Source organism: Bos mutus, chromosome 18 (assembly GCF_027580195.1).
Source record: "Bos mutus isolate GX-2022 chromosome 18, NWIPB_WYAK_1.1, whole genome shotgun sequence".
In the NCBI taxonomy this organism is placed as follows: Eukaryota; Metazoa; Chordata; class Mammalia; order Artiodactyla; family Bovidae; genus Bos; species Bos mutus.
This window is the reverse complement of record NC_091634.1, coordinates 28372000-28389119: the sequence shown is the minus strand read 5'-3', so window position 1 is coordinate 28389119 and position 17120 is coordinate 28372000. Positions and strand designations below refer to the sequence as shown.

The following is a 17120-nucleotide window of genomic DNA, read 5'->3' as shown; positions in this document are numbered from 1 at the left end:
CCATTGCCTTCTCTGGAAGCCCATGCTTGTTGCCAGCAAACACCTCCTCCTCCCAGCCCCGAGGCTCTCAGGTAAAATGCACTGCTGCCTCTTTATCCACTCACGGGTTCTCTCTTGGCAGCAACAGACATGTCTACAGGCCTTGTCAAAACCATTAAGACAATGTTCTGGATAATGACTTGGAAGGACTCCAGCCTTGTCATTTCTTCCAAACATCTGGGTCACCACACAGAGCTGCCATGCCCTGGCCGGCACAGTCCAGCCCCACCACGTTACACCCTCCCTCTAGCACTCCTGTCTCCAGATTGCAGAGAAGCTGCTCAGACCAAGGCTTGGGACTTCATGGCCGGGATCTACCCTCCTGGTGCCCAGGCAGGTCTCTGGAGCTGCACTGGCTGTCTAGACCCCAGTCTAGCTCACCCTGAGCTCAGACTCCCATATCATCCCAGGAAATGCTTTCCCAGCCTGTCTGTTCACCTCCAGTGGCATTCACACAGGACATTCAGTTCAATATTAACTGAGCAACCCCTAGGTGCCAAGCTCTGGGACACATGCTAGGGACACAGAAGGAGTAAGATCTAATCTGAAAAGGTTCGTGGCAGCTTTGTAAGGGATGGGGAGCAAACACATAAACAGTTTGAGAGTATCTGTCCTAAGGGCTGTGACCATAATGAAGCACAGAGGCTGGGGAAGCATAACAAAGGGAAGGTCAGGGAAGGCTTCCTGCAGGAGGTGATACCTGAGCTGAGCCTGGAAGGCAAAAGAAACTGCTATGCAAAGAAACGTGTGTGTAACTCATAGTAGGGGGCTTCCCTGGTGGCTCAGCTGGTAAACACTCTGCCTGCAACGCAGGAGACCTGAGTTTGATCCCTGGGTTGGGAAGATCCCCTGGAGAAGGGAACAGCTACCCACTCTAGTATTCTGGCCTGGAGAATTCCACGGACTGTATAATCCATGGGGTTGTAAAGAGTCAGACACAACTGAGCCACTTTCACATGGTAGGCAGTAGGGAAAGAGTGTGTGTGTGTGTGTGTGTGCAGTAGGGAAAGTGTGTGTGTGTGTGTGTGTGTGTGTGTGTGTAACCACAACTAGTTCTTTACAGCCAGAGCATGAAAAGGCGGGGAGTGGAAAGGGATGAAGCCAATCACGCAGGATCGGGATGGCACGCTCCAAGTGAGGACTGTATCCTAGAGAGTGGCGAGGCACTGAGGGGGTGGGGTTAGGGAACCGCATGCGTGGTGTTCTGTATTGGACACCTCGCTGAGTAGCCGCACTGGGGCTGGATTTCTGGGGGATGTGAACAGTGAGGGACCAGGCCAGGAGAGCGGTGCAAGCCGGTTGCGACAGCCTGACTAGAGTTGACGTGGCCCTGAACCAGTACCTGGAAGGGCAAGGCACTGGACAAATACCAGTGAGTTCCACCTCCTTGCCGGGCACAGTGCCAAGCCCTGGAGATGCAGAAGTGAGCAGGCGGGTCTGGGGGTGAGAGGGCACAAAGGCGTGCCATCTTCAGGAAGTGGACTGGAAAAGCCCTGGAGACACCCAGGCAGGAACTGGAGAAGGGACAGCTCTGAGCGTGGCGGTGCCCACCACTGAGTCCGGGGCCACAAGAAGTGAAGCGGACTCGGACATGCACAGGGTCTCCGGCCTCAGAGGAAGTCAGAGTTCACCCTCCCACATGCTCAGTTCCTGTTTCTCTTCCTGCGAGGAGGGCACGATGACCTCGCAGAGGGTGGGGTCAGACTGGGATGCAGCCCCTTTCCCAGGGTAGGGGGCTCTCACCAGTGGGATGACCTTCTCCTCCTCCCTGCATCTCATCTTCAGCCTCTGGTAACAGGTCTCAGGAGTGGTCCGGAGATAAACTGAGATTTAAAAATATATATACATGTGGTTTTCACTGCTCCATTCAAAGCTTGGAAGTGAAAGTGAAGGGTGGGAGGAAGGAAGGCACAGGGGCAGGGCGTGCAGAGAAGCATCTGCCCGCAGCGCTCAGCAGGGGATGCAGAGCAGCTATGCGGCCAGACAGGCATCTGACCCTCGCGGCGACTTCCGTTGTCTTCCTGTGTCACAAGCCCCACAGGGTCACTGTAAGGCTGAATCAAGTCCTGTGTGTAGACAAGAGCTTAGCACAGGGCCCGGCTCCTGGCTGGTCTCAGTAACTGTTCAGGTTCTGTCCCTTCTCTCTTGTGAACTAAGAAAAACCCATCACATCACAGAGGACCCAGGGGAAAGCAGTTTGAGAAACGTAGGCTTCTCCAGGAGGAACCAGAAGCCCGGTTCTGTGTGCCCTTGGGGAGAAGGCTGAGTTAACACAGGAAAGAATCACCTATAGAGAGGGCCCCACCCACCACCCCTGCTGGTTGGGGGCCCAGCCAAGCATATCCTCGGTGGGCCCAGGGGAGGGAGGCCGGGGAGGGGCCATCTCACCTATCAAGTCGATGGACACGTCGATGTTCCTCACAATCCAGTCAAACCATTCCGACAGGACCACATAGTCCACTTCGGGCATTTTCCCACTGTAACGAGAGTTGCGAGGGTTTTATTCTCCTACGAGATAGCTCCTGGACTACGTCACTCCCCCCAAAACATGTGGGCATGGCTTCTGCTGAAAGGGCACTGCCAGGGGCACCAAAGCAGAGTGTGATCACAGGACACTGGGCGGGTAGTGACAACAGGGACCCTAAACACCTCCAACCTCCCGCTCCCCGGGACGGTTCGTGGTACCAGGCTGGCCAATAAGTTTGTTTCCGTAACACCTCATGAAAAAACCCAAACAAGCTTTCTGGTCAACTCAATAAAATGCAGCAAGTGTCATGGCACTGCCTGAGGGGAGAAATTCAGGCTTTGAACTCTAAGCCAAGGAAGGGGCTATAAAGCCTGTCCCCAAAGCACAGGGACAGCGCCCAGGCTGGGAGGTGGAGTAGCAAACCCGTCTCACCTTTAGAAATGTATTTTACGGAAATGATAGTGGATGCCCACTGTAGCATTCTTTGAAAGACAATGAAAAACTAAATCATGGTACATCTATGTAACAGAAAAACCATGCAGTCACTGAAAGACGATGCTATAAAATAATACTTTATGACACGGAGAACGCTCACAATCAAGTGCTCATCATTCAGTGAAAACAGCAGGATATAAAACTGTTGTATATGGCTTGATCCAACCATATTGTCAAGGGTATTCATGCACACATTCTGAAAGAAGGCGGGAAAGAAAACCACCAGAACGTTAACACAGCTTTTCTTTGAACAGTAGGACTATTGGAAACATTTCTTTATCCCTTTCTGTGTTTTCTAAAACTTAACAGCATAGTAGCTCTCAAATCGCGACTTCACTTTCATTTTCACTTTCATGCATTGGAGAAGGAAATGGCAACCCACTCCAGTGTTCTTGCCTGGAGAATCCCAGGGACGGGGGAGCCTGGCGGGCTGCCATCTATGGGGTCGTGCAGAGTCGGACACGACTGAAGCGACTTAGCAGCAGCAGCTCTCCAATCAGGGAACAGAATGGGGGTAAGAATTACTACATATTTAATGTGATAACTGGAAAAGAAAGAAAGGAAGGGACTTCCCAGGCGGTCTAGTGGTTAAGGCTCTGTGCTTCCAATGCAGGGGGCGTGGGTTTGATCCCTGGTCAGGGAACTAAGTTCCCACATGCCATACTATTCAACCAAAAAAATTAAAAAGTCATAGTAATAATTAAAAAAATAAAATGCTATGTAAGGAAGAATGCCTGAGAGAGAGACAGACCCAGCGTCTCTCCTCTGCCCTGGTGGAAATGAACATGGAAGAGGTGGAGGTAGGGGCAGCAGCTGGAGGAAACAGACCAAGAGAGGAATTCGGCCTTTCAACATCCTCCACCAGTCTTGAATATCATCCTGAATGGACCCAAACTGGAGATGACAAGGCCAGCTATGGGGGAGTAGCGGTGCCTGAGTTGTGTGTAGCTGGGGGAGCTTCTCACTGTGTGTAGCTGGGGGAAGTGGGAGAAGAGCCTGGGAGAGAGGGTGGTCTGCAGCAGCCTGCCCAACTCCCCACCCGCTGCCCTGCTTCCAGGTGCTGGGAACTGCCTCCCACCTGGGGCAGGGGGCAGGGTGGGCATGGAGAGAGGCGCTCTGGGGATGACAGGCTTGAGCAGCCCTGCCCGGGGGCCCAAGTGACAGAGCACAGCAGAGACTGGGCGGGGACTCCTCCTCTAGTGCTTGAGTCCAGCCGATGCCATCAGGGTGAAAGAGCTGTGCCTGGCCAAGCAGCAGAAAAATACGCACTGCCGGGGGTGGGGGGTGGGGTACCAGTGGGCTCCAGTGGTGGCTCAGATGGCAAAGAATCCACCTGCAAGGCGGGAGACCTGTGTTTGATCCCTGGGCTGGGAAGATCCCCTGGAGGAAGAGATGGCAACCCACTCCTGTATTCCTGCCTGGAGAATCCCCATAGACAGAGGAGCCTGGCGGGCTACAGTCCATGGGGAGGCAAATTCAGACACAACTGAGCGACTGAGGACAGCACAGCACCAAGCAGACTAGTATGTGAGGACCCCCACTCTCAATGAGTGGGGAGGCTTCGAAGGGGAGTGGGGAGGAGGAAGTCCTGGGACACTGCAGAGGGGACTAAAAGTCAGGTAGTAAAGGTACCAACTTTGTGATCACAGGCTCTCTTCCAAGACTGCCAGGCTGGCATGGTTGCCCATTCCCCAATTCCTTTTTCCTATCTCCTTGGGCTTCCCTGGTGGCTCAGAGGTTAAAGTGTCTGCCTGCAATGCGGGAGACCGGGGTTCGATCCCTGGGTCAGGAAGAGATCCCCTAGAGAAGGAAATGGCAACCCACTCCAGTATTCTTGCCTGGAGAATCCCATGGACAGAGGAGCCGGGTGGGCTACAGTCCACGGGGTCACAAAGAGTCGGACACAACTGAGCGACTTCACTTTTCACTTTAAAAGTAGCCCGGGATCTATTCAGGGTCCATCCCACAGGCCTGACTGTTTACCTTCAGGGCAGACCAACTGGTCTCAGAGACATGCTCTCCCCTGGCCAAAGTGAGCTGATGGATGTAGGTCACAGGGGCCCAACCTGAGCAGTGAGACAGGAGGGTTTGCTGGGGTTTATGATAACCAGGCTTCCTCACTCTTAGAGGAAAGCACTGATGAGATACCCACCCTGTGGCCAGCAGATGAGAAGCCCGGTTCCACAACAGCCATTTTGTCACCAAGAGGGAATCACATATTGACACAAACCAGATAAAGAGTGCTGAAACAGAGAACAGCACTTTGCTGTTGTTGTTCAGTCACTAAGTCGTGCCTGAATCTTTGTGACCCCGTGAACTGCAGCACGCCAGGCTCCTCTGTCCTTTACTATCTCCTGGAGTTTGCTCAAATTCATGCCCATTGAGTCAGCGATACTATCTAACCATCTGCTGCCCCCTTCTCCTTTTGCCTTCAGTCTTTCCCAGCGTCAGGGTCTTTTCCAATGAGTCAGCTCTTTGCAACAGGTGGCCAAAGTATTGGAGATTCAGCTTTAGCATCTGTGCTTCCAACTGAAACAGCACGAGGGCCACTGAATAAAACCGACCCCCAAGTCTAATGATAAGACAGCTGGTAACAACCTCAATGTTCATGCTACTCAAGCTGGGCTGCAGCTAGCTGCAGCTTAGAGTATTTGATATTCAAAACACCATACCCCTCTTCTTGACATGTTTTCCTTCTTGGGAGCAAAGCTGACTCCAAGCACATGAGGATTTGCAAAAAGGAAGCTGCTGATGAGCTCCACCCCCTCCACCAAACACATGGCCTGGGGGACACAGCACAGACTGGCAACTCAAGGGTGGGGGCAGTGGGCAGCATGGAGGAAGGCTGCCCCACAGTCTCCACATTACTGACACTGGACAGTGTGGTGTCAGACTGCCCGAGGACATCACCGCTGTCTGCGAGGCTCTGTCGAATCCCACAGCTGGGAGGATCCCCTTAGCTGTGACCACCAAACTGAGTCACAATTCAGGACACACGTAGCACAGTGCTAACTAAAACCAAACTGATCAACACCACAGAAGTGTCACGTGTGCAGCGAGGCACACGGAGATACGGGGATGGGGTTCATTCCTGAGGGGTCTCTGGGGCCTGAGAGCTGCTGCTCCAGGGGGTCTCAGGACACCTCCTGGGTTGCCCAGGAGAACCCAGGGCTGAGGGCAGACAGAGAAAGCAGGACTTCCTTTCCGGAAACTCTCCTTGGAAGTCCTCCGTGCAGGTGGCTCCAGGGCAGCCTCCCTGAGGGCAAGATCTGGAAACCTCTTCCAAGATTGCCAGGAGCCATTTGCTGAGGGCTCCAGGACTTGGTGGCTTGCCTGGTGGCTCAGAGGTTAAAGCGTCTGCCTGCAACGCGGGAGACCTGGGTTTGATCCCTGGGTTGGGAAGATCCCCTGGAGAAGGAAATGGCAACCCACTCCAGTACTCTTGCCTGGAGAATCCCATAGAGGGAAGAGCCTGGTAGGCTACAGTCCACGGGGTCGCAAAGAGTCGGACATGACTGAGCTACTTCACTTCACTTCACTTCCAGGACCACTGGCTGCTGGCTGAGCTGAGTGAGGAAATGGGAGCTGGCTCCCATGATTCTGGGGATTTCAGGCAGCAGGCATTGTTTTACCTGTATCTAGTTTTCCTCCTGGGACTCTGCCCAGCTCCTCCTGTGTCTGCCTCAGGAATGGGGTGCCCTGAACCACTCCCAAGGCACTGCTTTTATTTCCGCAGAACACACAGAAGGGGGAAACCTCTCTGCAGACCCACCTACTGGTGAGCTGAAGGGGTTTCACCATGCCTTCCCCTGATCCCAAGGAGTAAAATTTGAGGTCCTGGGTCCACAGGAATCCTGCTGACTGGTCTGTTTGGCACAGTTTGTTGCCACCTTCCCCCTGAGGTCCAGAGAGCCCCTGGTTTGCACAGCACAGGTTAAATCAAAAATCACAGACTCAAATGCCAGCCTCCTGTACACATTACTTTCTTCACAAGACCTTGTGCGGTCAATGTCCGCCCCAATTTATAGATGAGGATAACTGAGGCCCAGAGAAGACTGGCCTAACTCTATCTGAGAAAGCCTGGCTCACCATGGCCCCCAAACCCATATGTCCCCAGTTGCATCACTCGCCCCCGTCTCCCATGTCCCAGGGCATATCCAGAGTCTCTCTGGCCCCGGCCTGAGGAAAGCCACAGCTCTCAGGCCTGTGACTCAGGCAGTGAGTGCCCATTCGGGACTGAGTAAGGAGGAGCCCAAGCCCAGGACCCACTGGGGTGGTGGGAAGACCTGCCTGCTGTTCCCAACGCCGGGCCGTAATGGATGTCCCTGGCCCCAGCCCCAGGTGAGTCAGTGTGTCATCTCCCCAGCTGGGCCCCACTCAGGCCCCCTCCTTCTACTCTTAGAAAATGCCAACCAGGCAATCCTGTAAAACCTGTGTGCTCAATGATTCTGCCCACGGGGCTGGGCCATACAACGGCCTGCGTGGCCACCTTAACTGCCGAGTCTTCCTCTCCACCTTCAGCTGTTCATTCCAGCACAGTTGCCCACACCTCAGTTCTTTAGGCCCTTTAAGTTTTTAAGGAGACTGTGGAACCAGAATCTTCCTCGTTGCCAATTAACCCCTGGTGGCATAATTGCACGTTCTGCCCACCCCAAAGCCGCTGGGGTGGGGATGTGGGCCCAAGAGGCGGGTCTCTCCGCAGGGAAGCTCCTCAATTGTCCCAGGCCCAAAAGTTAAGAAGGGCCCTCCAGACATTTTGCTTTAGGGGTTAGAATTCCAGTATGTGGGCTTCTCTGGGCACTCAGGCCTGCAACTGCAATCAGCAAGGCCAGGCCTGTCCTACTTCCTTCCATCCCAGTCCCTCCAGACTCCAAGCCAAGGCTGCCAGGGCTTTGAAGAAAGGGATCAACCCCAAGGCTGAAGGGGCAGCAGTAAGGGCCATCCCCACACAAGCTCCCAGGTAGGAGCCAACATCCCACACAAACCGTCTTGTGGTTCCCAGCACCCAGTCAAACTCCCCCCGGCGGGGGGGGAACTGCAACATCCTATTCTGGGTACGAGCAAAGGATCCAGTCAAACCCAGCCCTAGATGACACTTGATTTAGGCTCACGGTGATAGCAGTCGGTATTTGCGAGGAGCCGAAACCTCTCCAAACGTCTGCTCTCACAGTACCAATTCACTGGGAAGGCCCACTGCACGGAGAGTAACTGGGTTTCCACCCTTCCTCCCTATCATCACTTCTTTAGCTCTGGCCAGAACACTGTTGACCAAGCCTGCAGAAAGAAAATCCTGAGCGCGGATGACATCCAGAGACCCTGAGCACAAAGGGACTACAACAAAACCCCCAGCAACCAAAATCTGAAGCCACAAACATGAAATGAAGAAACCGCAGGTGGTGCAGGCAAATGAGGAAACCCTGCCCCATGAAGAACTTTGATCTTGGCAGGCCGCCTCCCCCCACGCCAAAGACAGCCGCTCACAGGACTGGGCTCTTGCTTTCACAATCCCAAAGGTCCAGGTGAGGCCCTGAGGAAGCCACAGGGGCAAAACTCCCAGGGACCACCAAACGCTCCCCTGCCCCCAGCGACATCTGTGTGAGGGAGTCTGCTCTCGTGAGGGCAGGAGACGAGTAAAACCGCAACAAGTGACCACTGGAGGGGCTCCCTCGTCCTCCTCGCTCCTCTCCTCTGCCCATCCTCCCTGTGGCAGAGGCACTAATGAGCAGGCGCAGAACAGAGCGAAGAGCTGTGTAAATCTAGCAGTGGACACCCCTGCTCCACGGACAGCCAGGCAGCCAAGGCACACACGGGGCTCCAGCATCAGAAACGCTGCCTGCCGGAAGGGCAGAGCCCACAAGAAAGTTCTGAGGACTAAGGACAAAGCCAGTCAGGACTTGCCCTGGCTGCCCACCCTGACCCCACAGCACTGAGGAGGCCTGGAGGGGATGGATCCTTGGCAGCTCGGGACCCAGGGAGAAGCCTTTATGGACCCCTCAGAGGAAGGGGTGAGAAACGGCTGGGGGACAAGTCTGGCTGGAGAGCAAAGACCTGCCTCAGGCCCCGACACCCAGCAGGAGTTAACAAGTGTCACCCAGGTGCCAGCTCTGTGCTGGGTCCCAGCTAGGCCAGCAGACCAGACATGCTCCTTGTCTTCAAGGAGCTTACGCTCCAGTTGGTGGGGCATGTGACAGACAAGAAGTACATGTATTTAAGCTAAGCTGCATGAAACTGCCATTTTCATAGGTCACAATTGGTCAAGTTTTAACAATTTCATATGGTTCAACCTAATCAGAAGTTGTCTTAAATACTATGAAGGAAACCAATAGAAAGAAGTGATTTTCCCTGGTGGTCCAGTGGCTAAGACTCCATGCTCCCAATGCAGGGGGCCTGGGTTCAATCGCTGGTCAGGGAACTAGACCCCATATGCTGCAACCAAAGATTCTACATGCCATCAATTAATTAATCAATTTAAAAAAAGAAAAGAGTAACAGACTCAACCCATCTAGACAAGGGGGTTGGGGCGGCTGGGGAGAGGTGATGTGTAGGACCATAGTTGTAGATGGGAGAACCAGGGAACTGGGGTGTACAGAGTGGAAGCAAGATACTGGGACCAGCTCTGAGAGGGATGAAGTTCAAGGCAGCAGGAGGCAGTGACGTGGGGGAGATGGCAAGGAGAAGGGAGCAGGCACACAGCTACCAGGAAGGGAAGGGCGGGGAAGAAGCTCAAACTTCAGACCCCAGCCTGCAGCCCATTTCCTCCAAGACCCCCAAACATCAGCAAACAACTGAGCACAGGAGCGGAGGGCCCCACACCTCTGAGGCTGCAGCACTGAGGGTGCCCAGCCATGTCTGTGTGGTGGAGTCTGCTCCCACGAGGACAGAAGACATCTTCGACTGAAATCACAACAAGCACCATGCACGCCGTGCTGGACTGACGGCTCTACTCGCTGACTTCACCCCACCACGTCTTGTCCCACTCTGCCACATAACCCACAAGGGCCCTGCCCCCTCTCAGACTGGGGTCAGCTGGTGTGACCTGCTTTGGCCAATGGAGGTCAGCCAACATGAAGCCGAGACCTGAGAAAAAACTAGCACTTCTGCCCTCTGGCCACCGCCACGGGAAGTGAACGCCCAGGTCAGCTCACCAGTCCCAGGAGAGGATCAGCAAGCAGACGAGAGATGAGTCACCCCAGTCACCCTCCCCGGGCCACCCCAGACCTGCCAAACCCTGGATGCGTCATCAAGCCCAGCCAAGGTCAGCAGAGCTGCCAGGCTGCCCACCCTGGACAGTCGAGCCATCAATATGGTTGGTTGCTATACCATGTATCTGTCAACTAGTAAATGAGTTCCAATTTTATTTCTAAAAATTTAATGGTTGAATAAGTTATCGATTGTGCAAACTACGATACCTTCTGTACAAGTTTTCTACAAAAACGTATCTTGCACTGTAAATTGACCGCTCCATCAACCGTACAGGCAACGTCTAAAAGAAAACAAATGTTATTTACTAAACTCGGGCAGGAAGGTCAGGAAGCCTGGAACAATAACTGTTGCTCCCCTGCCTCTGGTCTATGCTGAATACAGAACTGAGATGCCACCGGGGAGGGGTTTGGGGGGGGGAGGGCGGGACAAAGAACCACGTGTCCAGCCTCCTTGGCCCTGGACCCTCCCTACGCCCTGAGGCTCGGTGGTCAGTGCAGCAAGGCAGGGCGGAGAGCCTGTCGGTTGCAGCCTCTTTCCCGGGAGGGGTGCGGCTCCACTGGACTATAGGTTTGGGGAGTGCTAGAAAAACTGCTAAGTGACGCCCGGGAAAGTGGCGGCAAGTGCGAAGTGCAGTAACTATTAATGACCCAGCAGGTGCGTCCACTGAAGCAGAGGCAGAGCTTTGAGGGGACAGGGTGTGGCTTTCTGCAACCCCAGCAGCAGGCCCACCAACACCTGCCTTCACTCAGGGCTGCTGGGGATCACGCAGTCCTTTCTAACTGTAAAGACCATGCCCCACAGCGGGAGGAGGACAACACTGACGGCGCCACTCTCCGCCAGCAGGCTCACACCCTCCAGAGGCCTTCCCTTCGTCCATGGTGCCCCATTGGGAAGGGCGAGGTGCCCTGACTCCAGACACTTGAATGGGTAAACATTGCTCTCGCTCAGCCTGCCCATGGCACCCACTGGGACCTGGACCCACAAATCAGAGGCCGATTCAAAGCCACAACCTGAGTCAAAGCCATGTCCTCTCTCTCCTATCTGTCCATCCGTCTTCCTTTCTATTCTTCCATCCTCTCCTTACTTCCAACTCTCTCCTACCCATCTTTTGTAGCTCCCCATTTATCCCTCTTGTATCCTCTTTCCTAGTCTATCCATCTCTCTCTCTCTCTCTGCCTCCTTCCTGATACATTTCATTAAACAGAGGAACACACATATGGCCCATTATATGTAGATATAATGGACACAATTTCTGTTTGCAACTGAGTGCCCATTCAGGAAAAAGTAAGGCGAGTGCCAGCCTCAGATCCTCTGACATGTAACTTTTAGACAGATCTTTGGGCTTCCCTTGCAGCTCAGCTGGTAAAGAATCCGCCTGTAATGCGGGAGACCTGGGTTCGATCCCTGGGTTGGGAAGATCCCCTGGAGAAGGGAAAGGCTACCCACTCCAGTATCTTGGCCTGGAGAATTCCATGGACTGTGTATAGTTCATGGGGTCGCAAAAAGACAGACATGACTAAATGACTTTCACTCACTCACTTGGGGAGATAGAAATTCAAACAGTTCTGCTTGTATCTTTTTTCATTTTAAAAAACACACAGATTTGTAGAAGGATGAGAGCTATGGCTGCAAGTGCCCAGCCCTGCATCAAACCAAGTGGCTATGTCAAGAGACACTGGCCGGTGGATGTCCCGTCTCCTGTAAGGAGAGCCTCCAAAGCCAGTCTCTCATGCTGGGCTGCCATTCTGAACCCCAGGTGCCAATCTGGATCTCCTCAGAGCCCCTGTTCACACCCTCCGGCTGATGAAAGGGGCCAAAGCAGCCATCTTTGTGCCCGGGTGATCTTCCCCAATACCTGATTGGCCCAGGGCTGGACACCTGACCCAAGCTGAGCCAATCAGGTTCTTTCTCTCAAGAATCTGAACCAAGAACGTGAACAGGCCTCCTGAAGGTTAGGTCCACGGTTCTCATGCAAACAAACACGGCATGCGTTAAAATCACCTGGAGGGCGGGATAAAACCCAGATTGCTGGACCTCATCTCCAGAATTTCTGATTCAGCAGGTCCAGGATGGGGTCAGAAAATGTCGTTTCTAACAAGTCTCCAGGTGCTGCTGCAGCTCCTAGTCTGGGGACAACACTTTTGAGAACTGAGTTAAAGGGCATTGAGCCCAGGAGCCAGCAGGTCATGAAGACTTGGGCTCACGTGGCATCGTAGCAAGTCCTTGGCTAGCTGAGGGTGGGGCTGGGGGGCCTGGAGCCTGGTCCTCAGAGAGCGGCGGGACTAGAGACCCTGGACTCCAGAGACAGAGAAGGCTGAGCAGCTCCTTGTAAGGTTTCCCTTCCTGGCAACCGAATGCCCCTCATCTGATGAAAACTGAAACCAAGCATCTGAGACGTACCTGCGGACGAGTGTGCTGGTCGAGCATGGTGAGCTGCACATACGTCTGCAGCGTGAGGCCCCATCGACAGGCATCCTGGTACATCAGACCCTGCGGGGTGGTGGGGGTTGGGGGGAGAATGCAGTGCTGTATCTGCAGGACTCCCTGACTGTGGACCCAGACCCCACCCATCCCTTTCTAGCAGCCAGAGCTGAGCCTTCTGGCTGGGAAGGAGGTGGAAGGAGCACAGGCACATCACAGCCCTGCTTGCTGGGTCCATCCTTGGCAAAGTGCACGGGGTAGCTTCAGAGGGAGCCTGGGGCATAGCCAAGTGCAAACCCCAACTGGAGGTTTACCAGGGAACCTGCAAGGAGACCTGGGTTTCTTCTAGGAGAGGGGTCGGGGTAGAATGAGCAGCTGGAGACTACTCCCCAACCCCTACCCCACGGAGCTGGGCGAAGCACTTGCGAGAGTTTGGGAGCACTGACAGGAGGGCTCTAGGCTCCCTACGCGCCCAGCCAGGCCTCAAAGAACCTGGACCTCAGAACACCAACCTGCCACCGTTTTCCCTCTGTCCCCTCGCCCGGTGCAGGGCGGGGACACACCTCGTGCACTAGCACCGCCGTTCCTGTACACTTGAGAAGCTGGTGGTTCACACAGGAAACCGCACACTCACCAGCGGATTATGGCCTCGGACATTTCTCCACTTGGGCACAGGCTCTGTTAACACCTGCCAGGAGAGAAGACGTCAGAGAGCTGCTGCTCCTCAGTTCTGAGCTCCATGAAGGCAGATGAGTGTTAGGGGTGGGATGGGGACAGAGTCAAGACCTGGGCACCCAGGCTGGGCTAAAATAGTGGAGCAACCCTCCCTGCAAGGTCAGAGCTCCATCTAGACATGGCTCCTGGTGTGACTTCCAGAAAGGATCTAAGACCCACCCTGTCCACCCTGTATACAAGTATACACACGTATCCCCTCCTCTGCTGCCATGGGGGCTCCTTGGGGGCAAGGGGAGTTCTCCCAATCACACCTCCTGTTTTCCATCCTGTCCCTTACTACCCACCACAGAGGGCAGGCAGGGAGGTGAGAGAAGCCAGGAGGGAGGCTGCTTCATGCAGCTTGAGCCCAGCTTCTGGTTCGGGGGCTCTGCCGTGACCCTGGCAGTGAGCTCTGCCTCCGTTTCCTCCCTCTGATCTCTGCACTGGACACACCGATGGGCAAAGGATCATGTTTCTTTTAGTAGCTTCCCTAAACTGTGCAGGTGAGTTCTGGAAAGGATTTAAACGGTGTTCTTGGAGCCAAGACTTTAGAATATATGGGGATATTTGGGGATCTTCAAGTGCATGTGAGCAGGTGCCACAGGTCACAAGAGAGCAAAGGAAAGCAACGCATGGGACCCTTGAGGAGGAGCCCCCGCCTTCCCCCTTTGTGCCTTCGCTCATGCTGCTGTTCTGCCCAGTATGCCACCTCAACTTATTTCACCCCAACTTTCATTACGTGGAAAGCTCATGCATACCCTTCAAAAGCCAGCTTATATCTCTTCCTCTGTGAATCATTCCCAGCCCCCTCCCAACCTTCCTCTCCTTCTTCTGGGTCTTCATTCCATTCCTATCCTGTGAGGAGCAAATGCTGTACCACTCAGGCTCACCAGAGGCTGAGACAGAGGCAGCCTTGACTTGCGCCCCATCTGTGGGACAGTCATTCAACACACACTGAGCATCTCCTGTGTCAAGTACCACACTAGGTACCAAGGATACAGCAATAGCAAAACACCCCAGCCCTGCCTTCACGCAACTTTAAACCGGCTAGGGAAGCAAACATTAATCAGATCATCACAGAAAGTTAGCACGTATTTTCAAACCCTGAGAAGTAGTATAACATAAGGATACAGAGGGGCCAGAAGAACCTACACCAGGGAGGGTAACCTAGCTGGGGAGGTCAGAGAGCAGAGCTGAGATCTGAAGGGTGGTTTTCTTAAAGCCAAAACATTTTTGTATTCTGTGGAGCCAAACGAGGGCACAGGCCCTGGAGCAGACAGCCTGGGCTGGGACACAGCACCACAGGCACTAGCTGGGCGACTCTGGCCGAGCCATGTGACCTCACTGAGCCTGTTTCCTCCTTTGCAAATGAAGCGATAGTAGGACCTGCATCACAGGGACCACTCTTGGAAGGATGAAATCAATTAGATGATAATGAAGCCTCAACACAGTGCCTGGCATAGAGTACCACCCTCATTAGCTGTTAACCCTCACTGCTGATGGTGGTGGTGTTCATTGGCTCCAAGGTCTTCAGTGAGAACAAAAGTGCTTCTAAAGCCAGGGTGCAGGGGGCAGGAATTTCCCTGGTCCAGTGGTTAAGACTCTGCACTTCCACTACAGAGGCAGGGGTTCGATCCCTGGTCAGGGAATTAAGTTGCCACATGCCACTCAGCTGGGCTGAAAAAAAAAAGTAGAGTGCCAGTGAGAGTTACATTGCTCAGGACAGGTGTGTCAGGAGCCCCCCAGAGCCCCACCTCCCTGGGTCTGAGGATTCATGAGGAGGACTCATAGGATCCAGCATATAGTCATACTCACAGCTAACTACAGTGGGAGGTTACAAAGTATAATCAGCCAAGGAAAAAGGTGTATGGAGCAAAGTCTGAGGAAACCAGGCCCAAGCTTCCAAGGGGCCCCTCCCTCCTCTCACACGGGAAATTCTCAATTCCCCCAGCAGCATTTCTGCTGGGTAGGGCTGGTTTGCACCCCTTATGAATCCACCAAGCTTTTGCAGGTCGCTTCAAACCTAGTATGGAAGCCGTACCTCGATGTCTGTTGAGTTGGAGAAGAACTCCAGGCATGTTGTCTTCCCACTGGCAATGTTGCCCTCCACACAGACCTAGCAAAAGACAAATGCATGTTAGGACCAGAAAGTGAGTGCCTGGGGGAGTATCAGGACGAGTTTCTAGGGAAGCGCTCAGGTGAACAGCATAACTTGTTCAGTTCAAGACCCCAGTGTGTACACAAAACCTCCACAGGAAACCCCAAGGTCCAGTTATTAGCAATTAACAACTCAATTTTTCCCACTACTGGCAGGCTCCAGACCCACCAGGCCACCACCCTCCAGGACAGATGCTCCCTTACGTCAACCCACAGACCCCACAACTTGTCCTCGGCCACCCTAGCTCTGCCCTTCCCTAGCTCAATCCCTCAGACGCTTAGATTTTAGGCCAAATGGGATATTACTCAGCCATTAAAAAAAGAATGAAACTGGGTCATTTGTAGTGCTATGGATGGACCTAGAGTCTAACATACACATTAAGTAAGTCAGAAAGAGAAAAACAAATGTCATATATTAATGCATATGTATGGAATCTAGAAAGATGACGCAGATGGGTCTGTTTGCAGGGCGGGAACAGAAATGCAGACGTACAGAACAAACGTGTGGACACAGGATGGGGCAGGTATGGGTGAGATGAACTGAGAGAGTGGTACTGACATATAACCTACAGTCTGTAAAACAGATAGCTAGTAGGAAGCTGCTGCATAGCACAGGGAGCTCAGCCTGATGCTCCGTGACGACCTAGAGGGGTGGGATTGGGGGTCTTGCATCTGCTCCCTGAAGGCTTTCCATGGGCCAGGCACTGTGGACTCAGGAGCCAGTCCCAGCTCCCACTGAGCTCATAGGTGTGAGGATGGGGAGGAAAGTAAAAGGGAATTACAAGAAAAGATGCTCACAGTGCCATGGGAGCACAAGGCCAGCCAGCACTGCTCTGGAGAATGTGCCAAAGTTTACCTCCCGCTTCCTCTGCTGTTAGGCCTTCATTCCAACTTCCCATGATTGTAACTGACGCTGTGATGTGCCATCTATCCTTATTTTTTATTGGGGGGACGGGGGGATGTTGCACAGCTTGTGGGATGTTACCTCCCTGACCAGGGATTAAACCCGTGCCTCCTGCATGGGTTGGAAGCACAGAGTTTTAACCACTGGACCACCAGGGGATCCCCTATCCTTATTTTTAAATAATAACATTCATCTTTTCTGAAAACAGATTTTAAGCATTCTCACAATAAGAAATACAGGGAACTGACAAAAAAAAAAAAAATCACTCCTAATTCCAGAGATAACCATTATTTAAATGTTTAATCAGAATCAAACTTTTCAGAGGCAAACAAGTTTGAGCCCCAAAGCCCCCACCGGAAGAATCAAAATGTATATTATCCTATTAAAGACCCTGAGAAATCTGCCATAAGAAAGGAACTTGCTCAAATGTCCAACCAAGTGGGATCCATGCACTTGAGGGAGCAATATCACCATTCAGCAATAAACAGAAATGAAGTGCTGACAAACGCAATAACGTGGATGCACCTCAAAACATACGAAAAATGAAAGCAGCTAGTCACGAGACCAAATGCTGTACGATTCCATTTCATAGAAAATGTCCTGAAAAAGCAAATCCTCAGAGACAGGAAGCAGAGTAGTGGTTGCCTGGCTCTGGGGGAGTGACTGTAAATGGGCAACAGGTTTCTTTTCTGAGTGATGGAAATGTTCTAAAATTAGATT

The 17120-nt window shown here is 53.1% G+C and overlaps 1 protein-coding gene across 9 annotated transcripts in view; it reads right to left on the bottom strand.

The window, feature by feature from the left end:
- The window catches only part of TK2 (thymidine kinase 2), a 28315-nt gene that overhangs the window by 6506 nt on the left and 4689 nt on the right, over positions 1–17120 (bottom strand). For 4 of the 9 annotated variants that reach the window (XM_070388304.1, XM_070388303.1, XM_070388301.1 and 1 more), the window contains exons 3-8: positions 15381–15455; positions 13260–13313; positions 12605–12694; positions 10411–10484; positions 2428–2516; positions 1783–1862 (exon numbers count right to left, since the gene is read on the bottom strand). In XM_070388304.1, coding sequence (XP_070244405.1) covers positions 1783–1862; positions 2428–2516; positions 10411–10484; positions 12605–12694; positions 13260–13313; positions 15381–15455 — 462 coding nt within the window. Of the gene's footprint in view, positions 1–1782; positions 1863–2427; positions 2517–10410; positions 10485–12604; positions 12695–13188; positions 13314–14833; positions 15017–15380; positions 15456–17120 lie in introns of those variants that run through there. The other 5 variants (XM_070388305.1, XM_070388307.1, XM_070388306.1 and 2 more) reach the window with 3 other exon arrangements.